General features: G+C 47.9%; 1 protein-coding gene across 2 annotated transcripts; it reads left to right on the top strand.

Moving 5' to 3' along the window:
• Positions 1-291: 291 nt before the first annotated feature.
• ARHGEF33 (Rho guanine nucleotide exchange factor 33) lies at positions 292-27,130 on the top strand. Of its 2 annotated transcripts, XM_071423806.1 has the most exons (16): positions 292-410; positions 4,135-4,289; positions 7,569-7,618; positions 12,954-13,118; positions 14,678-14,799; positions 15,619-15,761; positions 16,772-16,831; positions 17,446-17,661; positions 18,279-18,408; positions 19,136-19,268; positions 19,993-20,076; positions 20,832-20,915; positions 21,651-21,799; positions 22,685-22,843; positions 24,511-25,264; positions 26,827-27,130. In XM_071423806.1, the coding sequence occupies exons 2-16, from the start codon at positions 4,268-4,270 to the stop codon at positions 26,962-26,964; spliced, it is 2,409 nt and encodes an 802-aa protein (XP_071279907.1). In that variant the 5' UTR covers positions 292-410; positions 4,135-4,267; the 3' UTR covers positions 26,965-27,130. The 2 variants fall into 2 exon arrangements, with proteins under 2 accessions (XP_071279907.1, XP_071279916.1); XM_071423815.1 differs by lacking the exon at positions 7,569-7,618.
• Positions 27,131-27,132: the final 2 nt, after the last annotated feature.

Here is a 27,132-nt window from a genome sequence, read left to right as displayed (position 1 = left end):
ATGCCACAGGAGGTCCTTAAGGTCCTCTGGGCCTGGCAAAGCAGCAGGGCCACAGCAGCCAGCGCACGGCCCCACATGGCCCCGCCGCCATCACTTCCCAGGGCTCCTTGCCCTCCCTCCCTCCCCAGCCCTGTGCTATGCTAATTAAAAAGTCAGAAATTCTGCATCGCCTTCTTCCAAGTGCACAGTCCTGGTTTTTGCATGGGCACATGAGGATGTGACCCGAAGATTATATAATTAGAAGGTTTTTGTTATGCTTGCATTTCAAATCAGTGATTAGCATGTGACAGTCCCATCCTGGGAAACGTCAAGCCACCATTGCTCTCCTCTCTCTCTCTCTCCTTTCTTGCACAGTGCTAATTCCCAACTCTAGCAACCAGCAGTGCTGAAGGATCTTCAACTAGCCTGGGGTAAGTTTAAAATGTACTCGGCTTGGGATGAAGAGTGGGGTTAATGATGCCATTTTCATATTATGGATAAAGCTAGAGCCATAACTAATTATATTGTGTGTGCAGCACAAAAAAGGTTTTTTAAAGTGTTTTGCATCTTCAGTGTCCACAGTTATTTTTAGCTGATTTCTTCTAAGATTCTGAATGGAGATCTAGCTTCTTAGTGTGCTGGACAATCTTGTTAGGCTGCATTTATAGTGAGGTTTCTAAAATAGTTAAAAAGGCTTTTTTTTTTTTTTTTCTCTCACCATTTACAAGCTAAATTGAAGTGTCATGCTGAATTGACTTATTTGGATGACAGCTGCATTAGAGTTAGTTGGACACAAAGTGCAAGAGTGATGAGAGTAAATAACTGATTTTTTGTTCTCTTTAGAGGACTGGGGGTTGTTCTCCAAGTGGGATATTTAAAACAGCCAGCAAGATCAGCCAGCAGCACTGAGACACTCACCAGGAAGATCCCAAGCATTTATTTAGGAAAACTGTGGATGCTTAATAACTGAAGCAGCAAAAGTGCACATGGATTCCTGCACTGTTACCCATGGCATGATTTCAGAAGCAGAATGAGGCAGGAAGCCAGACGAACAGTAACAATTCTGCTCCAAGCTAGGCTGTGGATGCTTTACTGAACCCTGCCTGCTTGCATGCTGAAGCTTGGTGTATCCCTCAGTCTTTTTGATCTGTGATCCTCTGCACAGCTGATTCTCTCCCCCAGCTGTGCCATTCCATGTGGGGGGAGCGCTGGGAGGGGGAGCACGGTCACACAGTTGCAGTTCAGGCTGCAGGAGCTGCCTCCCCTCTCTGCACTGTGCATGGCTTGTGCAGGAACCCCACTCCTGTGCTGCCTCAAGGGCACAACTCACTGGGACCTCATCCATCCATCCATCCATCCATCCATCCATCCATCCATCCATCCATCCATCCATCCATCCAGCCATCCATCCATCCATCCCGTCTCCCTCAGGGATCTGATGGGAAGTGGGTGCTGGCCCAGGCTCTGTTAACAGGCTGGCTGCTGTGCTGGGCAGGAGGGGCTGCAGTGCCAGCTGCTCGTGCAAGGCACCAGGGCAGGGATCTTTGCTGGCCACCAGTGGCCAGCAGCATGGCAATCACAAACAGCAGAAGTTCTTTGGTTCCAGCAGATTTGGCTGCTGGAGGGGAGATAGAAACAAAAGGGGAAAATACATCTTTTTGCCATGATGGAGGGATCTGGTGGCTTTAACACCTTCAAATTAATTTCTGGGCTTTGCTCTGGAGATATTATTCTGACTAGATGAGAACTGCAGGAGTGTAAATGAGTTTTAGTGCTCAGCTCTGAAGAAACAAGCATGTCTTTGCCATTTCTTGTCCCTAAGGCAGGGGACCTGGGCTTGAATGGGAGGCCAAGACAACCTGGGAATGGCTCCCTGTGACTGGGTACTGAGCCTGGCCAGTGGGGAGCTTGCAGAGGAGCAGTAACATCTCCTTGCTGATGAGGGAACTACCCTGTGCTGGCTGCCATGTCAGACAAACCTTGGATTGGCCACAGGTGGAGGCCTGGTAGTGGTTTAGGAAAGGAGCTTCATGGAGGGCTTGCACTTGCTGCTGATGTGCACAGGGAATCATATACAGGGAGGGACTTGCTCAGGACTGAGACAAAAACATGAAGGGGGGGATCCTCTCCAGCTTTTAACTGCCTCAAGGGGGCTGGAAAAGATTGAGTCCAGAATCTTCCCAGAGGTGCAGTGTTAGGCACTGGGTGAAGTGAAAGGCACTGGGTACAAGCTGCAGCTAAGGGAAACCCTGACTGGATGTAAGGAAAAATATTCTTCTTCAAGGTACTGGAGGGCCCAGAGAGGCTGTGAGGACTCCAGTGTGGGAACTATTCAGACTGGAGCTGGACTGAGTCCTGAGGAAGTTTGACATTACTCTTGATTTGAGCAGGAAGCTGAACTAGAGCCATACAAGGGCTCCTGCTCACCTTGATTCTGTTGTGAGTTTAGCACTTGTCCACTGCCAGCACAGGCATGGTTTGACCAGGCAGCCCCCATCCAGGGTCTTAGGGCTAAGTACCAATCTTATTCTCCAACCCATTTTTGCACCCTTTAGGCACAAGCCAGACACTGTTCAGCCAGCTCAGGCTCCCTGAAATCCTGGTCCCTGGTGAGGACAATCTTAACAGCTTCCCCACCCACAGCTGGGGGAACAGAAGACAAACCTTCACTGCAAACCAGGGCAAGGCTCATGTTCTGTTCCAGTGATGAGGAAGGACTGGTTAGTTTTGCTTCTTATATTCAGCAATTCAGTAGAACCAGGGAGAGAGAGGCAATGTTACATATTCACCAAGTACAGCAGTGGAACTAAATCCTGGAAGTAGCCAATGTTAATGCAATTATTTAACATAACAAAGAACCAAGGGGTAACTCAGGAAATTGCAGGCTGCAGATAGAGGACACACAGTTACTCTGGTAAAATAGATAAGATTTTCTGGACCCACTTAACCAAGGTCAACCTACTTTGCAGTGCAGTCAGATAGCAAAACTCCTGGTTTGCCTGGAGCAGGAGGGGATGGTGGCATCCCCGGTGTCCCAGTTTCAAAGACTCACTCCTGAGCTCTGCAGAGGACACAGACTGTGCTTAAACATGTCCTTAATAGAATAGGCAAAAATATGCAAAAACGAGATCAATTAATTTCCAGCAAAATGCTGATTTGTTTTCAGCGAAAACAGAAGAGGTTCATGTTTCTTACATATCTGTTTTGTCTTTCCAACTTGTTCCTCTTCCCCCAGCATTGCAAAAGCAATTCTGAATTTTAAAACTAACAGTTTCTGAATTTTTAATCTAACAGAACTTAACAGTTCTCTATTAAGCACACTGGTCCTAGTTCAACAGCCCAGTCTCAGGAATTTTCTGTGGTGCTGACTAATTTAAATTGGGAGCAAAGTTTTAACAACTTTGCTAGTGAAGTTGAATTTATAAGTCTGTTTTGCTCACACACTTAAATACCTTGTCCTCAAAACTTCTAGAGAGATTTAGCTACATTAAAAACAACTCGCAGTCTTGTCATTCTCTGGAATACCTAATACCAAAAAAGAATTTATTTTTTTTTTACCATGGGATTGGCTTGGGCACAGCATCATTGGGACAGCCCTGTTGTCCCTGGTTCCCACAGAGGCCACACCTCTGCACATCGAGGTGCCTTGCAGCACTCCTGTGCCTCCCAGTCAGGGAGGCTGTGGACAGAGAGAGCAGGTACAGCAGGACAAGTGCTCCTAAAGTGCTGGCAGAACTGTGCAGCAGCATTCTGAAGGCAGTACTTCTGTGGCCCTAACACAGGTCTCAAGCAGATTTTGGGTGACTGGTTGCCTAGCAAAAAGCTGACCTTGGATGCAGAACACCCGTGCAAGGTGTTCATGTGCTGTTCAAACTAGAGCATATTTTGATTCAGTGTTCATACAGGAAGTATCTTGCTGAGAAAACAGTCTCTGTGGGACTTCATAGAACCTTTTAGTCACCTTTCCATGGAAGCACAAATGGCTTTGGGCTAGGAGGGAAGTGTTTGTACCAGCATCCACTCTGTGGAGGCGCTGTGAAGCCAAACAGATCTTTAGGATGCTTCATTCTCTCTCAAATCCCTCCTCCTTTCTCTGTTGTCTGAACTTTGAGCAGCTCTGCTCAATAAACCCTTTCTGCATCTTTCTGCACTCAGGGTTCAGATGAGCTGACCCAGCCCAGGGCTCACATGTGGGCAGCTCTAAGCCATGGGATGTTCCCAGTGACCAGCCAGAGCCCTCCCGAGTGAGGACAGCAGTCCCTGCGAGGACGCACACCCCATAGCAGCCATGGACACAAACAAACACGAAGGTAAAGCATCCTCTTATTTCACTTCTTGCTAGAATGAAAGGCAGCAAGAGAGAAACATGCTCTCATAGGAGCTGTCTGCTGGCCACCAGCCAGGCCTTGAGAGTACCTCTCAACCATGGCAGCTGTGGGCAAATGTTCAGTACTTTCAGTTCTTAGAAATATCTGGGGGTTGGCATTTTTATTTATTTTAGAACCATCTCCCTCTACTCTCTGGAAATACTCCTGTGGCATATGTAATGTCCAATGTGGGAAGTCATTCCTTTTCTTGCCTCGTGCCCCATTTCTGCCTTAGGATGTAGAGAGACTTCTGGCTGTCCAAATCTGTGTTTTACATGAGGGTGCTGTGATGAGGATCTGCTTCTGTCCCCCATGTGCTTTGTAGAGAGGGGTTCTTGTTCTTATCGGTGCCACAACACAGATATCTGCACCAATCCCAATCTTGCAAGCACCAAGATGTATCCAGGCCACATTGCTTGCATGCAATCAGTCCTTGCTAAGGTTGGCTGCATTCTAGAAAGTCTGAAAAGCTCAAATCCAGGGTTTTAGTGGTTACTGATTTCTTTCAGAGGAATGTGGTACTTGCTTTCCACCCCAAAGCCCTTGCATTGTGCTTTGCCTTGCCACCTCAGAGGCACTGTGTCCATATGGTGAGGAACTCTTGGAACTGTGAGCAGGGGGAGCAGCTCTAGGAGTGTCCACAGCTGTCAGCTCAGGAGAGAGACTGGACCACCTCTTTCCCTCTTAAAAGGTGCTTGGTGCTGCCACTATGCATGGCATAGTTATCAGAAAAGTTAATTTCTCTATTATTATTATGATTATTCTAATTTGATGAAATTAGGTCTATGTACCTAGGCCTTTACACTACAGCAGGCTGAAAAGGAAATTATCTCAGGGATTTTTTCCAATTAATTGTTATGCCCTCATGGGCTGCAGATGTTCACTGCAGAAACTGGGAGATGCACAAAGTCCCTTGTTTCCCACAGTGAGACTGTGAGGAGCCTCCTCTGCTTCAGCTCTTTGCAGTGACTTTATAGAAATGATCTGGGTTTTGACTGGGTACATTCAGAGAGTGCTCATGGCAAAGGAGGCAGTAAAGTCACAGCAGCAGTGATCCTCTCTCCAATTCTGGTCTCACTCAGGAGCAGTTCCTCACTTTTAGTAAATCCAAGGACATTACAGACTGATGCACAATCAAATCCACATGAAAGATCCCTACAGATCTCTGCAGGACATGGCTCAGGCCCTCTGTGTTATGTATCAGATTGCAAGACATCCAAAGAAAATTTGAGGAGGCTCTTCTTTGCTGTGCTATGCTTCTACCTGACACCTCCAGTCCTTCACAGAGCTCTCAATACACTCACCCATGTTGTAAAAACACCTTCTCTTTGTCCTCCCAGCACCTGGCTTGTGTTGTACTATTAATTCAGAAACTTGTCCTCTTGCTCTCTTTGAGTCAGTCCTTACTATCCCCCAGCAAGAGCCCAACAGACCTTGCATGGGCCTCAGTTTCCATGATTCAGGAGAGTCACTGTACACACAGCCCCAGCTCCAGGCATCAGGACAAACTTCTGGCCAAAGATCACTTCCTAATTCATGTGGTTGCAGAGAAAATCTGGAAAAAAAAAAAAAGAACAAGAAAGGCCAAAGCTGAAGATGAAAACAACCTGTAGTTTAAAAATTGAAATGTGGGACTTGGTGCAGGCTGGCTGATGAGTTCTGACCCCAAACAGCTGGCAGTTTGCAGTCATAGTCTCTTCTCCCAGTCAGCCTGCTGCTTATTGTTTTCCCTAGGAGGGAGCATGAGAGGATATTCCCCAGAGGCTCAGTGTCTGACCCAGCTACTCAACCCCACAGCTGAGAGAGCCACTAGCACAGGCAGGAAGTGGCACATGGGCAGAGAGGAGCACACAGCCTCTCTGCCTCTCCCTTCTGCAATTCATGGGGGAATTTGCTCTGCAATTAATGGGGGAAGTTCCTCTGAATCAGGACAAATCCTAGAGACCAGAACAGGGCCATTTCATAGGTGTCCTTGCTGGTAACCCACATTCCCCCTCAGGGGTAAAGAAAATCAGAATGGAGCTATGCCTTGTACAGCTCTGACTTCCAGGCTTCAACTTTCCACTGGCTGACTGTGCAGAGTCCTCCCTGCATGATTTTCCAGCCTCTGCAGGACTGCATTTCCCTGGTCTTAAAGGCCCAGGTTGGAAAAGCCCCAAGCACCTGTAGCCAGCATGGAAAGAAGGAGCTTGGCTTCCCCTGGAGTTGGGCATGGGGTTACTGGTAGTGTCTGTGACTTAACAGCAGAGATGAGTGAGGCAAATCCTTGGAGGCAAGAGGAAACCCATCTCCTGAAGTGGCATTCCCAAGGGGAACGAGGAACAGAGTAGCATGGTGTTTTCTGGGAGTGAGATCCAGCCAGGGAGCCTGATGGAGGGAATAACACCAAGGCCATTGGACTGCAATTGCCTCAAATGGAGCACAGCCAGAGGTGATTTCTGTTGGACAACTGAAGGTTTCTGCACAAGACATTTGGACTACATGGCCTTAAAAAGGTCCCTTCCAACTCAAATGATTCCATGATTCTAGGATTAATGCCTAGAGATAATGTCTCTGCAGTGTCCCAAACACTTCTGCAAAATAGGTATAATCTCCTCCATCAGCTAAGTCTGTTTCAGCAATGTTAAGCTGCAATGTTAAGATCAGCTGAGATCACCATACCACAAACCCCCAGGGATGACAAAACCAATGAAAAGGTGTAATTTTGGGAGGTTAGAAAAGACATCATTACTGCTTGGATTGTATTTTGACAACATAAAACTTAAAATATACAGACAAGGTATTTTGCCTTTTGTGGAGGTAATAGAAATATGTACAGATATAGTAGAGGACAAAATTGACTCTTTCAGCAGAGAACAGATCAGTAATGTTTTAGGACAAAAAAAAGTGTTACCTAAGGCTGGTACACAGAACTACACTTCACAGGGAGCAATTTAGTCCTAATTGCACATACAAGCTTTCTTACTTCCTTGCATGGATCAACTCTGGCCAGACAAAGGACAGCAAATAAGGTGAATTTAACATCTGAATTTAGGTGAGTCATTCCTATTTTATAATTGCAGTTTCTTTTACAAACGATATGGTGTTCAGACCTCCTAAAGTGAGACTTGAGTCCTTTAAAACTGATTTGTTCCTCAAGAGGGACTTCAAACCCTCTGTTCCAGTTATTAATAGCAGCCATTATAAGTCATTTTAATTGACTGAAGTTCTTTATTCCCACAGGAGGGACTGAAAGTGTGCCTGTGAGTACCCCTGCAACACAGATTTCCCAGGTAAAGATGAGCAAAATGCCCTAAATAACTCCAAGAGTTTAAAGAGTTACTAATATATAAACAGTAGTTAAAAGCTAAATTAAGTTGAAGGAAAAATGTAGGCATTTACAAGAAACATGGCAACCAAAATGTGCACACTGCATGAATAAATATCATACATCTTGGGCCTCATCTTAAAAAACCTTTCAGTAAAATTTCTCTGCTCACAACCAGTTGTATTTAGACAGGTGATTTGTGAGCTCAGCTAATTAAGCAACTGACATCATTAGCACCAACTAGAGAATGTCAATTCACTGGGCTGGGGGAGATTTCATGACTGAGCTTTGATGAGCTTTCAGCAAACCTGATGAACTGTCCCAGGAGCAACGATCTGTTGACTGACATGGGGCAGGGGTGTCTTATGCAGCTGGGGCCCAAGCCTTCTGTGGGGCTTTGGGTTATCCTGGCAGCCTCCCAGCTCCTCAGACCATGGAGTGCTCTTGCCTGTTAATCCAGAGCAGCCAGAGTGTTGAGTCTTTCTGCATGTCTTTGTCTGGCCTCCCAGCTAGAAACCCTGGTGATCAGTTCCTCCTGAACTCTGCCTTGTCTTTGGGCTAACACTTTTGCTGCTATTGGACACCACAGATGCTGTAAGATTGTCTATGACCACAGCCCAAGGAATATCCATCCTGTAAGATGCAGTTTCAGCCTTTCCACAGTGATGTTTCCTACTCATTTCCAGTCTGAAGGAAATGTTTTAAGCACTTTAATCCCTGGTCTGGTTCAATATGGAACTGTAATCTGAGAGAGGAAACATACCCCTGAAGTGGAAATCCAGACTATTTGAGACCTCCCTTGTCACCATTGCAACACTTATGTCCATAATTGCTTGCAAGTGCACCATGGCAAGTGGAGAAGGCACTGCTTTCCATGAGCTACCCAGCACTTCTGTCATCTCATCCTCTTTTCCCATCCAGACAGCTCCAGGGGTCCAGCACAGTGCATCCAGCATGCACATGGACTGTGTGCTGGAAACACCAAGCACACATGTTGTTTTCCAGCTGACACATGGGTACCTTCATGAGTCCTTACATGTCAGTCACCAGCTGGCTCCTCCCTTCTGCTTCAGCAAAGGCCCTGTGGATGATGCAGTTACCAAAAGGGACTGCACAGATGTGGAACAAGGGCTGATGGGTACTTGTAGCTCCCTTTAAGTCATCCTTCTCTTCTGTACTTTCTCTGCTGCTCTGACTGTATGCCTACCATCCTTGCCTAGGAATATATATGCTGGATATACTCCTAGGACCAGCTTCTTTACCACTGTAAATGACTGCAGCTCTGCTGCTTTCCTGCTGTGAGGCACTGCAAGCCTTCCTAATGCTTGGCTGTAGGAGTGCTGCCCTTAAGCACAGGAGTTAGTAGCTGTTCTAAAAATTAGTTGTTTCCTGGTAAAAGCATGCATCATACAACTCAGAAAAATCAGATCCAGGGCTTGTGTCAAACACTGGACTTTGTGCCAGATTGGTTTCAAGCAGTGTCCTCAGGCAGCCCTCCTTTGAGAGACACAGTGTCTATTTACTTCTTCAGAGCAGCCCCAAAAGATGTGCAGGGATGGACAGTAGATAAGCTGGGGAAGCACCACAGACAGTACTCCTTCAGGGCCAGAGAATGTTCTGCTCTTTTCAAGGATATATTTATAACAGCAGAATTGTTCTGTGCAGTATTTCTTTATCATGAGCCTGTTTTCTACTGCTTTTAACAGGCTCCAGCTCAAGGTCCCAGACAGAAGGTCCTGTTCTAGTGTAGGACTGAGGCAGCTGCCACGGGTGCAAATGGCCATCCCTGTGGAGACAGGGCCCTGGACAGCCTGGCCAGTGCTGGGGGAACCTGTGGGGACACAGCTACTCAGAGAAGGCAGGGCTCCCTCTTATCCTTTCAGTGGCAGCCAGGATAGTGACCCAGCTCACCAAGGCTCTGCTGCCCTCTTTCCATCCCACTCCTTCCTTCCATAAACCATCCCCATCTGCTGTGCAGAACCATCCTCCCTGGGCTGCCTCAAAGCCTGAACAAATCTTTAGGCTGCAAGGACTGTTGTTATCTTTTACTAATGTCTCAAATTGCTGGCACCCACCAAGAGAGAGGGGGGAGACTCTGCAGTTTTGCTGCCTTGGCTCCAGGAAGCAGCATCAGTCCTGTGCACCCTTTGTGAACAGCATGATTTTTCCACACAGAGCTGAAAAACATCAGGGCAACAGGTGAAATAGGAGGCATGGGGCCCAAGAAAGACATACCTACAGACACATGGCACTGGATCCCTCACTGCTCTGCTTTGTCAGGTTTGAGGGCCACCGTCCAAAGCCAGATGGGCGCTGAAATCTGTACCTGGTACTAAATTATTTAGATGCCTAAATGCTTTTTTTGAACAGTTGTTGGACAGGTTTGAAGGACTCCCTGTGACTGTGCAGATTCATTTATCCTCTAGGCATTAGTTCAATTTAAGTTATTGTTTCTTAAATTCCACAACTTAAATGTTAAATTACATCTTTAGTTCCATGAATAAGTGAGCCAGGGCAACACATTACGGTTTAACTGTTGCTGTATTACACAATCTGTCTTTTTTGGTATGTGTTGCACTTAGAAACTTTAGAAACACAGAGTTGGCTTGACTTTCCAGAGGGTCACAAACCTGTGAAGTACCTCTCTGGTCCTGTAGGCATAGGCCATCCCTGTGGAGACAGAGCCCTGTCACTTGGCCAAGACATGGGCAGGGCCTGATACCTCAATGGCTTCCATCTGTTTTAACAGCTTATGGGATTTAAAGGATGGTTTTCTACAGCTTGCTTTTAGAAATGAGCTCAAACTAAAATCCATAGCTACACCATGCTTGGCAAGAGTTTAAAGATAATGTGCTGTTCCTGTACCACTTCACTTGATTTTGGATCAACTCTGCATCCAATGCAACAAGAATGTATTTCCCCTCTATGCTAACCCTGACCTGCTCAGGGTTTCAGCACTTCTTGTTCCATCAGACAAGCTCTGTGGCTGGTTGGTGTTTCTGGCTGCATTCATCCCTCAAGCAGAACACAAGGATGCATTTCAGTGTCTGAAACAGCCACTGCAAGCTGCATGGGGCTGAGGAAGGACATATGGGGCAGGGCAGACTCAGGCTGGGCTCTGGAGCACTGAGATGGACACACAAAGAAACTAAGCTAGCACTGTCACCACAAAAGCAGAGATTGGCCAAAAGCAAATACCAAAATAACAGGTCACTGTCTGCTCTCAGATGCAGAGGATATTTCGTCCAGGCTCTAATCCAAGTCTTTCCTTATGTTGGCTGAACTCTGCTTTCATAGAGTGTTTCAGTGCACATGGACAGCAAACCTTCTGCAGTGGTCCACTTTTGCTGATGCTTTGCAGCATTTCTTACTCTGAAACCTCAAGATCAGCAATAATTCCCATCCCTATACCCTTCAAAGGATCTGTGTAGTTTACCCCCTTTCTGGAAGCATCTGAGAAGGAGATGACCAGGCTTGTGGGCAGAACCATTTCATTCTCAGCTATTCTCCCCAGACCATGTTATCTCCAGGACTGCTTCACTGCTAGCAAGACTTGGGGCTGTGATATCTCCATCCTGAATCAGATCTCTAAAATGGATAGCATAGGTTAGAATGGAATAGATATTCCAGTTGGAAGGGACAGATCTTGCAAATGAACCCTTGTCACTTGGAGGGCAGTGTGTGATGCCCAGCCCTGATGCAGGCTGGCAGACAGACTGTGCCTTGGCCATGTCAGCTCAGGGGGAAAGTCTGTCAAGCACCTGCGAGCAAGGATGGGAATATTAACATTTTGCACAGTCACAGTACTTTATAACCCTCCCTCCCCCTTCTCCAGGCACATATTTTAGGATGTCTGATGATGCCATGACCATCTGGGCTGAGATATCAGAAGCAGTGTGGTCATTGTCTGCCCTAAGCACCCCCTCTAACCCTTCAGGCTAAATTCACAGGTCACAGGGTGACACTGTGGCCAGGAGGGGTGGGGGAAAGTGTTCATCCAAGGAGTCTGGAACTCCAGCTGGCTTGGGGACTCAGGGCTTCATCCTGATGGAGGAAGATGTCCTCAGCCTCCTGCTCCCCTCTGCACTGTCCCAGTGCCTGTGGTTCCTGTCAGTCCTGCTCCTCCTACCCAGGCACTCTGGAAATGTGTGTCCAGGCAGCTCAGAGTGGGGGCTGTGGGGTGAGTGCTGGGGATGGCAGGCAGACATCCTCTGGAAAGACACTGCCAGCCTTGACCAGAGGAGGCTGGTGCGTGCCATTGCCCCGAGGTATCGGAAGCCATCTCTGCTCCATTTGCAGGACTCAAGCGCCTGAGTTCCCGGGGTGGCTCTCCGCTTACCAGCAGTGCTCCCGTTTTGGACTCAGTTTATAACCAGATGTTAGGCCGCATTTCTGTTGTAAAGGTAAAAACCTCTGTGCCGAAGCGCCTTGGGCCGCGACCTTGCTGTGGGCTTTGTGCAGGCAGCACGAGCCTCGCTCACAGCACTGGGGCAGAGTCAGGCTCACCAGCCCGAGCTGCTCCCAGGAGGGAATTCCCTGCTTAGCTCTGTGCCAGCTGCTGATCCCCCTCACTGCCCACCTCCACACCTGCCTTGTCTGCTTGCTCTGCCAGCCTGGCTTGCCCCAGTCCATCTCCTGCTTCACCCAGCTATCACTGGCTGCCTCCAGCTTAGGTGGTGAGCACCAGGGCCTCTAGGGACAGAAAACAGAGAGAGTGGGCACAGTGTCACTGTATGCCAGGGGAAAACCTCCTGTTCCTCCCCCAGCACAAGTTAGAGCTGCCTCCTTCCATGGAAAGGGCCTGTGGCAAAGGACAGAGCTTCTCCACAGCCCTTGGAGAGCGAGGGGTTAGACCTGTGTGGGGAGAGTACCAGCCCCACGAGCACATGTGGGAGGAGGACTTGCTCAAAACCAGACACGTTCTTGATTGCTCAGCTGCTTTGGAGATTAATAATCTGGCTGCTGTTATTGCAAACCTTCTTGGCATGTTTCAGGCTGTCCTCTCCTACTACAGGCTGACAGGCTGCAAACTGCCAGGGAGCCTGGAAAAACTCAAAAAAGTTTTTAAAACAAGTTCTGAAAAAAGGGCACATTGATTGCCCAAGACAAACACCTCCTACTCTGTACCGAGGCTGCAGCAGGGGCCAAACCTCTCCCCATGTTTCCCAGCCATGAAAGGAGGAGGAGAAAGAGGACAGCACCTTACAGGATGGGTTACACCCAGCCTTTGTGACCCTCGGGGACACAAACACCTGAGCCTGGGAGGAGGGACTGAACCCAGCTGTTTGTGGTTGCTGTAGTTGCAGGCATTGGCCTCTGAGCTGAAGGCGGGTTTCACAGAAGCAATGCAGGAGCTGTCACGCATCCAGCATGGAGAGTATGCCCTGGAAGAGAAGGTCAAGAGCTGCCGCTGTGCCATGGAAGAGAAGGTGGCTGAGATGAAGAATTCCCTCAACACGTTCAAGGTAGGAGTGTGACCTGTGGGGAACTGCATGCATTCCACGTGAGCTTGGCTGGCAGAGGGAAGCATTCCCCTGCCTCCATCAGTGCTCCCTGTTTGCAAAGAAAATAAGTGAGCAATTGTTTTGGATACACCTGGGGTACTTCCTTTGGCTTTGGGTCTCCCTTCACTGCTCCAACTCACAAGTATCCCACACTCTGGCCTATTTAGCCTTCTTGACTAGCCATGAGGCAATGCTAAGACTTACCTGGGCACAAAGCAGCCCTTGCTCTGGGCTGCACATGCCATGGGTTTATGGCCTGCTCACAGGCTACTGCTGGGCCACTGTCCCACACCTCTCCCTGGGTCAGGTCTCCTGCATTTCCTGCAGGAACCAAAGCCACTGGGGAGCAGCAAATTAACACAAAACCCTAAAGCCTTTTGAAGTCGCATTTCCACATGGCTGGGAGGAAGTACAGCCTGGTTTGATCTGGCCCAAGAGGATAAAGACAAAGGGCTGGAGACACAGCCTAGCAAGAAGGCTTGATGTACACTTTAGACCAGCCAGTGTCTCCATGCAGAAACTGGATGGTGAGGCAGGCAGAGGAACTCTTTTATAGTTTTTATTGCAAATTTTCCCCAGGGGGGTTTGCTGAGTCAATAAAATCTTGTGAAGCTAAAGAGGGCTGCTTACTGAAAAGGCCCATTACTAACCCTGTGACAGGGAAACAGATGGCACCAGGCAAAAGGAGCCCTCAGTGCCAGATGAGCAAGGAAGACAACAAAAAGGGCAAGGGCATATGGGAGAGGTTTCAGAGCAACCAGACACAGGGCTACCCAGGACATTGTCATAGGGGAAAAGGGGATTTAAAATGCAGATACAAAGAATTATGCAAGCAACAGGAGGAGCAAAGGCTGCTCTCCCTCTGCCTTATGCCCATGTTGGCTATTCAAACACTGAGATCCCAGTGAAGTCACCTCCTTACTTGGGGGAAGTCCTTTGATTTACATGAAACTCTTGAGTATTTTTCCTCAATCCTGCTGCTCATGGAACCTGCAGGAACTTCATGCATCAGAGCTCTACATCTGAGTAAGGCTTGGCTGAAACTGCTTGAGGGAGGATGGACAGGGAGGATATGGAGGGCCTCATTTCCTTAGAAAACCAGGCTAAAAGGGCAGATCCATGGCCTGATAGGCAAAAGCTTATACATGTGAGTGCTCACACTGGGATCTGAAGCAGGTGCAACGTGTGAATACACATGCTGGAAAACTGCAGAGGGAAATGTGCTCCCTAAGGCCCACCTCCAAATGCCATTAAGGGCAGGAGTCTTCCCAGTGCTTTCAGCTGGTGGTGGATGAGTCTCATCTCCCACCAGTGCCTTGATCATGTGGCACCACACTGGCTTGGGTGAGTGGCCTGTAGAATTAAGGATCGCCACACTTGCAAAGGAACAGTGTCTAATCACAGAGCCACTCCCCAGAGCACCCTGCAGCCCCTTCTGTGCACACCAGCCAGCACTCAGAGCTGTGCCACGTAGGGCTGATGGGCACCCTGGGAATGCTGTGCTTTTGCCTGTTTCTCAGGAGGAGCTCAGCGATGCAAAGTCAATGATTGAAGAAATCAGTGCCAAGCAGGAGGAAATGCAACAGAAAATTGAGCAGCTGCAGCAAGAGAAGCGGCGGGAATCACGGAAAATGAAAGCTAAGTAAGGACCCAAACTCCAGGGTCCTGAAAACGCTAATTAGCAGTGGTGTCCATTTTGTTCCTTTCTGTATAGCATAATTTCTTAATTTTTTTCCTGGCTGGATGTGTGTATCAACCCTGTTTATGACCAGAAATGCTACAGTTCACCCCAGACTCCTAGACATACACCTCACAGAGCAAAGACAAAAGAAAAATGCTAACACCTCACTGTGATTCCAACAGCAAAACAGCTCCCGGCAGCTCCTTGGAGAACCAGGGCCTGGTGGAACTGAGACCCACTAAAGACATGCTGGGGCTGTTGAAAGACAGAAGCCTCCACCATTCAGACAACAGCACTGCAATTTCCCCTTCTAAGCTTGCAGGACTCCATGGGCTCCTGATGGTGCAGTCCTGCCCTGCTTTCCTGTCACCAGCCTTTTCACCTCTGAGCAGTCAGAGAACGTTCTCACACTGATGCTGTGATGAAGCAGCTTGGTCCTAATTAGCCCCCTTCTGAAAAGAGAGTTTTGATCATGAGTCTATACAGCTGCCTTGATGCAAACACTTTGCAAATCTAGGCTAGCCCCTCAGCTAATTAAGCTATTTAATTAGATGAAATATGCTCTGCAAAATAATAGATCTGAAATAACCTTCTCCTGTAGCCAGTGGAAGTTATTTCCAGAACATTGTTCATGAACTGCCAATTCCATCAAAGCCAGCTCCTTTCCTGGTCTCTGCTAGAGTTGTCCTATTTCTGACAGTGTAGGCCACAAATGTAGTGTAGGAGCTTTACCTGTAGCATTCAGACTTTCCAAGCACCTCATTCTTTGTGTTTGTACAGGAGAGCACAGAAGGATGACCACGGGTCACAGACAGTGCCAACACCTCTCCAGGGCAGCCCGTTTCGATCCATCAACCTCCCAGAACCTGTGCTGATCAATGAAGATTTTACAAGTCTTTTACACAACGTGACTTATGAAAAAGGTAGGAAACAGAGTAGGCAAATGCAGTGCCTTCCTCAAGAAAAAAAACCCAGAAAAAGATCACTGGGATAACCTGGGTTCAGGAAGTATTTGCTTTGCAAACACTGTCTCAACAGCCATTTCTTGCCTCCTCCAAGGAGAGGGATACAGGCTGGATCTTCATTCCTGTAGTGCCAGTGGCACTGATACAGAACCAAATGGGGGCTCTTGATAAAAATCCTGGTTTTGTTTCTGTGTGAGGGAGCAGGGCACAGGAAGGAGGATCCCACTTTGATGAAGAAAACACTGTCAACTGCCAAACACTTGGAAGTTGGAATCAAAGAAAAGGAGATGGACCAGAGCCTTTCATTATATAATAATTAAGTCTGGAGGTCTAAGCTGGGTCACTCTCTTGCTGTTCAGATAGGAAGATAATAAAAACATATTCATTTAAAATGTCAACAAAGGCAGAGATTAGATGAAAACCATGTGCTGTTTTCTACTCTCTTTTGCTCAGAACCTCCTAACAGTTGTGGCCCTTCTCTGCCCTATGCTCTGAGGTGGCATGTCAGCCCTCTCCCTCACACCCCTCCTGCACAACCACCTTTCTCACCCACTTCTCCCACTGCTCCTTTCTTTCCAGTCTCATTCCTCTTCAGTAAGTTCCTTTCTACTCAAAATATCAGCCCTGTCTCTGTGTCAGGTCTCCATCCTCTTTGTTCTGGTGGAGTACTGTCTACCAATCTGCACCTACATGCCAGGAGCAGCCAAGACTGCTCACATTCCTCTGCAGTCACACAGCACTGAGCACAGCAGGGACCCCACATTATCTGTCTGCAGGGGCTACTGAAACACAGACTTGTGACAAGAGCCCAGCAGAAAAGATCCTCCTTACAGGAGAGTCCAACAGGGGTGTTTTCATAGCAAAACTGTGAAAGACTGGAGGATTTTACCCTACTGACAGGGCTTGGCAGGAAGAAGCAAGCTCTACAGTTGCCTTCTGTTGCTAAAGTTCCCTTTGTTCTTCAACAGTGTCTGACACCAGGATCATGCCCATGGGAGAAGGAGGTGTGAAAGTCATAGCAGGCCCAGGTAATAAAATATCAAGCATCAAAAGACAGCAGGACAATGATTCAATTAGATTGCTTGCTTTACTGCCCTGAAGAAATGCTTTCAGGGAAGGCATTTCACAGGGATGTCTTCCACTCTGCCCTGTACCTCCATTTTCCTACTTGCAGTTGAGATATGAGGGCAAACCTGTGTCCCTGAAGTGTCTCTGGTGGTCACTGTGAAGGATTTGGCAGAGAAAGCATTTCTGCTGTTGCTTTCTTAGATTCTATGTGCTTTTGCAGAAAGGAAGAATTGAAGCTTCTTGATGTGACAAAGAATAGTGAGAGCACCACTTTTCCCACTTGGGAAGAGAAGATGTGTCTGCTTCTCTAACATATGTCTAATTTTGGACCTTATTTGGCTTGAAAATAAACGCTGGAAGAGTGCAAACCTTGTTCTGCTGAAGAACTTACCAACTGCACTTCCTTTGTTAATTAATTCTACAAGGCTACAGCCCTTGTGAAGCACAAAGAATGCTCCAAATTCACCTTCCAGTGCTTCAAGTGGATGGGAACACAGCTTAGCTGCTTGTTGCAGCATAACCTGTCCGAGAGATGCTGAGATGTCAGAGTCCATAGAGCTGTCTGTCATTGCAGGAGCAGCCATAGAGACAGAAGACAGCCTCAAGCCTTCCCTGGCAACAGAGGGACAGTCGAAAATGCATCTGCCATCAACAGTATGGAAGCAGCCCAAGGACACCAAAGACTGGGGAGATGAATACATTTCCAAAGAGCAACCAGAGAGAGGGAAAGACATGGGCCAAAGCAGATACAGCTCAGCAGACAACATAATATGTGAACCCTCTTTGGCTGGTAAGGAGTAGAAAACTCTGGCTAGGGAGGCTCAAAGCTGGTGTGAGCTGGCTGGTGACCAGCATCCATGGAGGGAGACACACAGGCCAGTTTCTGTTGCTGGGGGTAATCTCTCAGGGCCTCACACTCCAAGACCTCTGGAATATCTGTAGGGCTGTGTGACTGACAGAACCACTCTGTACCCAGGACAGCCCTTCTCCTTTCCAAGACTTGTCAGGTTCAGAGTACTGATGGGATTGCAGCAGAGTAGGTGCTTAAGTGGGTGAAAAATACAACTGCTTATTCTGCAGGGTTTCTTCAGGATGAGAAACCCTAATATGAGTTGTTTTGCCTTTGATTGCTTGTTTTGTTATTCTTAGAAAAATTTTGTATTCATACGGGGAAATACATCTGCTTTGGAGCTTTCTTAGCAAACTGAGGCACTGGTCATGGCTGGGGCATGCTGTAGCATCAGGGTGAAGTTTTACATTTTCAGTAAAGAAGACAGAAAAAGATGAGGCATTGATATAATTTTTAAACAAGTTTCTCCTTTCATGATCCCCTCACCAGTCTAACATGCAGCTGTCCTTGAGGTCAGTATTTTCTTATTTTTAAACTTAACCCTTATCTTCTGGAAGCCAAAAGGCAGAACATCGCCTTGGAGCTGCTGGAGTCAGAAAGGAAGTATGTCATCAACCTTTCCCTCATCCTGAAGATCAAGGCCACACTGCAAGGGCCAGATGTGAAAAGAAGCACCAAAGAGAGAAGGTATTTGATGTAATGTGCTCTCTGTCTTTTGGAGAGTTTGCTTCAGTCAATATTACTTCTGCATTATCACCTCATAAACTTTTCTTACATCCACACAGAAATCTTTGAACACTTAGTTTATTTCTAGTTGAAAACTGGAGGCACTGGGAGGTTTTTGCAGTCATTAAAGACATTCCTACCTGTCTCTTGCATCTTGTCCACAATCTTTCTGATTCTGGGTGAAATCAACATGAAGTGGCAGAAAAGCAGTAGCACATTTTGACCAGCTCTGCATCAGTGGGTTGCCTTGTGAAAGGGCCTGACAAATGGGACAACACAGAAAGCTGTGGAGCTCTCCTCCAAGCTCTCAGTGGGATGGCTCAGGGCCATGGTCCTGCATCATCAGCCACTGCAGCATTGCCTGGGGCTTTTTAGTGCTGCTAATTCTGGTCAGCTACTCAATGCATTGCAAGGAAAGCCTAAGGAGCTTTCAAAACCCTTTATTAATGGCCAGCTGGAGAGGGTATTTGTGTGTACACAGCAGCCAAAACAGGATCCCTCAATGCGGCCAGGGCGCCAGCTACAGGAGTCAGTAACACCTGTGCTATTGTAGCAATAATAGTGCAGTCAATATTATACGTGCAAGGCTGTGCTGAGCACTCAGGAATGCCCGCTCACCTCAGCAGATTTCACTTATTAGGGATGAGGTTTTGCTCTGTGTAACCAGTCTGATTTGGTCTCCCATCAGCTTTTTCCCCAACTCTTTGCGGTTCCTGGTGCAGCAGCACGTGGATTTACTGCACGCTCTCCAGGAGAGAGTCCTGAGCTGGCCACGACAAGGGATCCTAGGAGACATCTTCCTGAAGCTGACAAATGATGAGGTATGTTAAAGACCTCTCCAGAATCTTCTGTCATGTTTCATTACATTTTATTGAGGTGCAGGTGGACCAAGACACCTTAAACAGAGGGGCTGTGTTGTGCAGCTGTGGTCTGAAGGGCAAGGCCTTTGAGAAACCCCCTTGGAGCACAGTCCTGGGCCGTGGCAGCCCCTCTGGTGTTCAGGGATCCCACATGCCAGATGCACCTGTGGGCAAGCAGCCCCATAGCACAGCTCCATAAACTACATGAGACCCAGACCTGCTTGCAGGAGCCACAGGTGAGCCTTGACAGCTTGAATGGCTGTATTTCCAGTGAGGGTGTGAAAAAAGAGGGGTTCTGATGCTCCCCTGCGCCCCAGTACACCTTGCTCAGAGTTCTGACAAGCAGGTGGGCAGGCACAGGCCCACATGATTTCTTGCATTCACTTCTGTTGCCCTGGTGAGCAGCAGGGATGTGTAAAAACTCATCTGATACTTTATAAATTTTAAGAATCTTAGATAAGAGCCTCTCTACCCCTCTGCACCTGCAGTAAAGCTTTATACACTGTGCTCAACAGCTGAACACATTTTGTAAAACAGACTTTCCTGACAAGTTCCAAGCCCTGAAGGAATGAAACAGCAGCTCTGCATTGGTGACCTTCCAGCAGTGATGGTGGGGAATTAACAGTTTGGTTGGCTCTGTGACCAAAAATCTCAATTAAGTTTGTGTGTTCTTCTCTTTTGTAAGAATAATTTTCTGGACTACTACGTTGCTTACCTGAGGGACCTGCCAGAATGCATCTCTCTGATCCACGTGGTGATCCTGAAGGAGGTAAACTTCCTGCCTGCTTCCCAGCACATGCAAGGCAACATGCAAGCCTGGATCTCTCCTGTTATGCCTGCCCATGATAGGACTCTCCTGCCAATCCACTTGTCCTGTTTCCTGGAGGTTGCCGTGGCTGACTGGCACTTACAAAAGGCAGCTTTAACACCTTCCTCACTGTCTGAAATCAAAGCAGCTTTTCTGCTGTGCCATGAAACAATGTCTCAGATTAAACCTCCCAAAAGCTTGCCCATGCAGGTGCTATCCAGACCTTCTCCAGGAACGGTCTCCTGGAAAATGGAGCACTCATCCAAACAGAGGGATTGAGTCCTTTATAGAGAAAAGAGTCTTCACTTTCAGCTTCATCTATTTGGGTCTGGATTCTTGGTTTAAACTTAGAAACTGAAATATAAAGGTAGTTTAAAGTGCAGTAACCTAACCCCATTTGCTTGCTTCCAATATATTTTAATTTAGAAGTCAATCTCATTTTGTTCAATTAATTTGAGCCTAAACTAAGAACTTCATTCTGAGCAACAGTGTCTTCTTGGGATTTCACTGAAACTTAACTAGTGCACTTTCAACGTGCCCCCCTACTTTATTAGGCTGAGTGTCTCTAGTAGATAATTCCCAACCTAAATGCCTGGTGTGCCCCTGTGACTGTTGTAACTCCTTACAGCACAACTACTCATTAAACCACAGAACCATCGAGAAGGAGATGTGTTTTATGGGTGGAAAAGACTCTTAAGTCACTTTCTCTATTTCAGGTAGAAGAAGAAATCAAGTCTGATCTCTACATTCTGTTCTTTCATATAGTCCAGCGAATCCCTGAATACCTTATTCATCTACAGGTAGGGCCCCAGGATGGAAACTGTGCTTTGAACTCTAATCACATCAGATGACTTTTAACTCAGAGCTGGTATTTGGGCCTGTACAGGTACAGGGTCCTGACAAACCCAGTGGGTTCTTTGAAGAAAAAAAAACCAACAAAACTTTTAAAGGGAAAGCCAGCTAACAATAGGTTAAGTTTCATCTTTTTCACATGAGGCTTACTTATACTTGCCAGTTTCTCCAGTTGGCCTGACAGAAACAGCTTTTGTCCCCTGGGAAGCCAAAGGCTCTGCTGTCTGCTGCTCTGGGAAAACAGGAGGCCAGAGATGGGATGGGACACATCTGAGAGGGCTCCTAGGGCCCAACAACCTATCCTACAGAGAGATGGCTGATAAAAGGAGTTCTGGTTCACAGAAGGCTTATCTGAATTGTACTGGAACATTTCAGACAAGGCAAATATACAGAAAGCAAGCCCTAGAAAATCAAACCACTGGTTTATTCCCCCTAAGCTAAACTCGACCATTGCATCACCCACACATCTTGTGATTACATTTACAGTGGTTCCTTCTGCATTTGCACTGGGCTAGTGGGAGGCAGTCCCCATCCAAATCCCTCAGAAACTCAGGGTGCCTAGCAAAGCTCCCCAGGGCACTGCCATGAGCACTCCAGAGCGCTAATCCATGGTTCCAATAGTGCCTTCTCCCCAGAAAGGGTCAGGACAGCCTCCAAACAGCCTGCTCTCCTCTGTGCCTCAGAATGTCCTGAAGTTCACGGAGCAAGAGCACCCTGACTATTACCTGCTGCTGGTGTGCGTGCAGCGCCTCCGCGTTTTCATCTCACACTACAGCCTCCTCTTCCAGTGCAATGAAGATCTGCTGATACAGAAGAGGAAAAAGCTGAAGAAGTAAGCACAACATCAGCTCATTCTCTCTGTCACCAGGGAAAGGAGGGGTGGGGGAAGCCTGGCAAACAGGGGGTTTAGGTCCAGGCAAGATCAACAGGCACATTGCTCTGTTGAAATAAAACAAAGCCCTTTGCATCTGAATGCTGGAGAAGAACCACTATTGGCATTTGCCCTCCAAACTGAGGTCAGATTTGGGGTGGGCCCTTCTGCTTAACTCTGAGAGCAAAAGAAAAATCACTTCTAAATCCTTCTAAATTAAGCAGCCACATGTTTCATGGAATCATTTGATTCCTTAAGCTGGTGGCAAAGTCACTCCCAAGTGGGAAAACACATGGGGATTTAGCACTGGCAGCTCCAGGCCCTGCTGAGGGTGAGGACTGTTTCCCTTATGGACTGAGACTCCAAAAGAATGATGTTATTTTATTTTTCTGGGGGAGGAAGTAGGAGAAACAAAAGCCTCCCATAACCTGTTTGAGTTGAACTATGACAGAAATTACCCTGAATGTAGATTCTCAAGTTGCAGTTCAGAACAGTTCATTGAAATTAAGGCTTTTAGTAAAAATCAGAATCTGGTTGCCTTTGCTCTTTGTGATGATTTATCTGAGGAGTAGGACAAGATCAATTTCAAGGGAAGCTTCCAAGTATGGAGAGTGGTAAAGGGCTGGAGCAGATTGCTGGGGAGGGACTGCAATCAGGAGAGGTGTTAAGAAACCACAGAAAGCAGGATGCCCTGCTGGCTGGAGCAGAATAGGTGGAACAGGCTCTTCCTTGGGTTGGGAACAGGAATATTAAGGTCCCTCCCAGTCCTGTTTTCTGTGATTCTACACGCTCGTGCTCATTCCCTGCCTTATTTCTTAGCCCGACGATGGATTTCTCCTCCCTCAGGTCATCCCTGGTGAAGCTGTACAAAGGTCTCACCTCCCAGTGCACAAGCCAGGAGGTTTCTCCAACACCCAGTGCAGCATCAATGCGGGACAGTGGGATCCACACTGAAGAGGCCATCCAGTCATTCCCAGCAGCACCTTCCTCTGGCACAACCACCCCGTAAGCCTGTGGTCCTTGTGGGCAGCTTTCAAAGTAGGCTGAAAATTCTCTCCTCACCCACCCCATGCCAGTGACACCAGGCAGCTACAGGCTGTAATTTCCAAAACCACTCCCTGTATATGGAAAGAGAGATGGAGGGCTGGCTCCATCCTGCTATCCCCTGCTGTGTGGTTTACAAGGAGGGGATGTTTCAGAGCTCTAGCCAGGGCTGCCTGCTAAGGCAGTACATGAGGGAGGACATGAATTGGTTTAGGCCTGACAGTGGTGTGCATAATAACACTCTGCATTATTCACTGTTAACATTACAAGAGCTGGGAAACAGGACCAAGGTCTCAGAGCAGGGAAAAAAAATACTTTTCCACACAGCACATAATGGAATGATGTGATTCGCTATCACAAGATACAAGTACAAAATGGGTTCAAAAAGACACAAGACTAAGACAGACAGGGCTACTGGTAACACCTGGAAATCTTCACAGAATCACAAAATATTCTAGTTGTAAAGGACAAGAATCATTGAGTCCAACTCATGGCCCTACACAGAACCATCCTCAAGAGTCACACAGTGTGCCTGAGAGCTTTGTGCAAACACCTCTTGAACTCTGTCAGGCTGTTGCTGTGACCACTGCCCTGGGGAGCCTGTTCAGTGCCCAACCACCCCCTGGGTGAAGAAACTTTTCCTAATATCCAACCTAAACCTCCCCTGACACAACTCTAAGCCATTCCCTCAGGTCCTGTCACTGGTCACCAGAGAGAAGAGATCCATGTCTGCCCCTCTGCTGTCCCTCATGAGGAAGCTGCAAACTGCAATGAGGTCTCCCCTCAGTCTCCTCCAGGCTGAACAGACCAAGTGTCCTCAGCCACTCCTCATATGGTTCCCCTTTGGCCATTTCCAGCCTGACAGGTGCCAAATGAGATGATGATCAGAGAAACACTCTAGACTTACCTTTATTCTTATGCTGGCAATTTGTGGCTATTGTGCTTTCTTTGCTCATTTGATACTAACAAGAGTTTGGCTGCATCATTCCCAGAGCTCCTCTGTTAGCTGTGTTATAGATCAGTCCTTAGCCTCCTTCTCCCCACACTGCCCAAGCCAATCTCCCTCCTCTCACACACAGATTTCTCCAGGCCTCCACCTTGGTAGCCTCAGCTGGCATCACCCCCAAATTCATCCTGAGCTAAAGACTCAGCTGGAACACATGGAGGGTAGGAGCCCTCCAAGTACTCCTGACACATTTTGGGGACAGAGTCACTTTACCCAAGGGGTAAAGACAACCAGACCACAGGAAAGTGAGGCACAGCTCCTACATTACAGAGAGAGAAGAAAAGTTAGAATATAAAATGCAGATGAGCAGGAGAGAGATAGAGCAGTTGGCTTCTCATCTCAGTTTCTATTCATTTCATGCTGTAAAATACAAAAGTCAGACAAAGCTACTGGATAAGCAGTTCTGTCTTTCCAAGTTTACTCCTCCTAACCAGCCAGGCCATTTCTGTAAGAAACACCTGTTACTGTTCTCCAAGACAGGAGAGTACCTTTTGGCCATAAAATCAACACAAGAGGGCTGGGGGAGTGGAGGGGTGGGGGGAATTTATCATGCTGTCTCTGTCATCCTTTAGTATTCCACTTCTGTCTGTTTTTTTGTTTTGCTTTGTTTTTTATTTCTAAGGCATTTGATGCCGCAGATGAAGAAACCGCAGCCAACAGTGATGGAGAACATCCAGGCTGTAAAGCCCCCTGACTGGGAGATGGAAAGCAGAAAACACGAGAGGCCAGAGAACATCCTTGCCTCCTCTCAGCTGACAGAGCAGGAACTCAAGGCCTTGACAGCCCCCTTGCAATCCATCCCTGAAATGGAGTACGAAGCGCCGCCGGCTGACGCGGTGGGGAACACCGAGAGAGCCATCAGAACCTCCGTGGAGCTGCTGCAGGATGCCAGGAACTTTGCACCAAGCTACGAAGAGTTTGACTACCCTGGGGAGGTTTTCACCATGCCAGGCCCTTACGAAGATGACACCTTCCAAAACCTTGCTCTCTTTGAGAACTGCTCCCCGGCCTCTTCCGAGTCCAGCTTGGATATTTGCTTCCTTAGGCCTGTGAACTTCACCTCAGAACCGGAGAGGACAGACCATGCCTTGCAGCCACTGCCTAAGAGCTGCACTCCCGTGAGCAGCAGCACCTACAAGCGTGAGATGTTCCACAGCAAAGGGAAGCAGCTGAGCAGGTCCCTGAAGGAGCTGCCACGCAGCGCGGAGGGCGTGAGCACCAGACTCTACAGCACACGGAGCAGCAGTGGGAGCCGTCTGCAGCAGAAGCAGGACAGGAATGTTCAGCCTCACATGATCTCAGCCTCATCCCGAAGCTCCCAAAGGAGCTACTTCCCCCCACAGAGAGGAGCGGGTGAAAAACCGAGCTTTTTGGAAGTAAGGAGGCTTAAATAGGAGGAGGAAAAAAAAAAAATGGCACATGGTGGTGCAGCAGCAGCAGGAGAAAGATGTGAGATACAGTTAGAGTAGAACATGCCAAAACAGCTTTCAAGCCCACACATTCCAAGACCTCAACTGCTCGTTTTCACACACATCTTCCGCAGGGACAAGCACGGGTTGAGGTGCACAGCTGGCTGAGCTAGAACACCTTTGAGACAAGGTAGCCTCTTGTGTGTCTCCACTGTCACTGAGATTCCCCCCCTCAAGGTGAATGTTCTGAGCAGGTCACAAAGTTTACACAAAGCTGTTCAAAATTAGTGCTGTGGTTGGCACCCAGTTAAACAGGTGCCTTTCCATCTGCTGTGAGGAGTGCTGGGTAAGTGCTGGATAAGTCATGCCAGTGTAAACCAGCATGACTTGGCCAAGCTCAGCCCATTTACGCCAGCAGGGATCTGGTCCACAGGTTTTGTTTCACCTGTATTTTTTGCCTGGATTGTACAGACCTATGCCAAACTCTGTGTGAGAACAGTCAGAGCCCACAACTATGTCCCTCAGATGGGGCATGGCAAGCAGCACTGTAACCCTTCAGGGACACCAGGTCCTGCAGGAGCAATGTTTCTGTAGCTTGCAGTGACTGTTCAGAGACAGCCTCGGGCTGTCACAGCCACGGAAGTAGAGGCCAAGGGTGCTCTGAGGTGCTTGGATATGAGGCTGTAGTTGCAGATGATGATGGGAGATAGCTTCCAACAGCCTGACTGAAAAGGCAGCAAGGAAACTTCAAAAGAAAAGAAAAAGAAAGCCTAGTGAGTGAAGGAGGTGGTAGAAGGTTGAACAGGGGAGATGAGGCAGAGGGAATAGCCATGGGGACACAGGCACTCCAGAGAAAGGGGACAATGAGCTCTTTGGCACTCACCTGCACAGAACTATGGCCCACAGCAGGGTGCAGATGTGGAGCTTGTCCAGAACTGCAGGACATGTTCTCCCCCCAGTGCAAAGGAAATCACCATGGCAGTGGTGGGCAGCATTGGAGAAAAGGGTCTTGTCCAGTCTTGCTGAGAGGAGCTTGGCACTCTCCCGAAGGAGGGACAGCTCTTTTAGTGGCACATTTACCACAAGGTGTGTGTCCTTTTGCCCCAGAGATATAAAACCATGCAGCAGCAGAGCCTGTAATAGAGTTTTTCACATTTCATCACTGCTCCAAAGCCTGATGCCTCCCTGGTCTAAGGGAGAAAGGAGAAGGTGGGAAGTTCTTCCAACTGCCCAAGCTGGCTTGCTTTCTCACTGGCAAAAGGAGCTAATGAGCTTCTCCTAAACAAAAAGCTTAGCAAGAAAGGCTCCAGTTCCCTCTAACAATGCTTATCCTTCTATTCCTCTGTCACTGCCTCAGCCCTAGAGCCAGGAACAGGCTCTCTGCAGAGGTACCAGTGTTGCTTCCCAGCCTTGTCAGCACCTCCTCACCCACCAGGTCCCTCCTAGCACAGACAGAGAAATAGAAAGAGAGAGAAGGGAACAAGAATGTGAGGTTGCAAATGCTGGTTAAATTGTCTTTTCCCTTTTAGGAGCTCCATGCAGAAGACAACACCAGGTTCTGCCAGAAGGATGACAATGAGCAAACATCCTTCAGCGACCACAACCCGCGGCACGAGCCCAAGGGGGGGTTCCGGAGCTCCTTCCGCAAGCTCTTCAAAAAGAAATAAGCAGCCCCAAGAGAGGCAGGCCACAGCCAAAGCACAGCAGTGCTTCCCCAGGTCCCCGAGGGTGGAGACAGACAGCAAGGCCCCAGGATCCCCCTGGCTAACACAGAGGGTGGAGGGTGGGGGAGAGGAGACTCTCACAACTGCCTTACAAATGCATCCTGCTCTTTC

Source organism: Agelaius tricolor, unplaced genomic scaffold (genome assembly GCF_023055355.1).
Source record: "Agelaius tricolor isolate 1412-34295 unplaced genomic scaffold, bAgeTri1.0.p SCAF_1, whole genome shotgun sequence".
Classification (NCBI taxonomy): domain Eukaryota; kingdom Metazoa; phylum Chordata; class Aves; order Passeriformes; family Icteridae; genus Agelaius; species Agelaius tricolor.
This window is presented reverse-complemented; position numbering and strand designations above follow the sequence as displayed.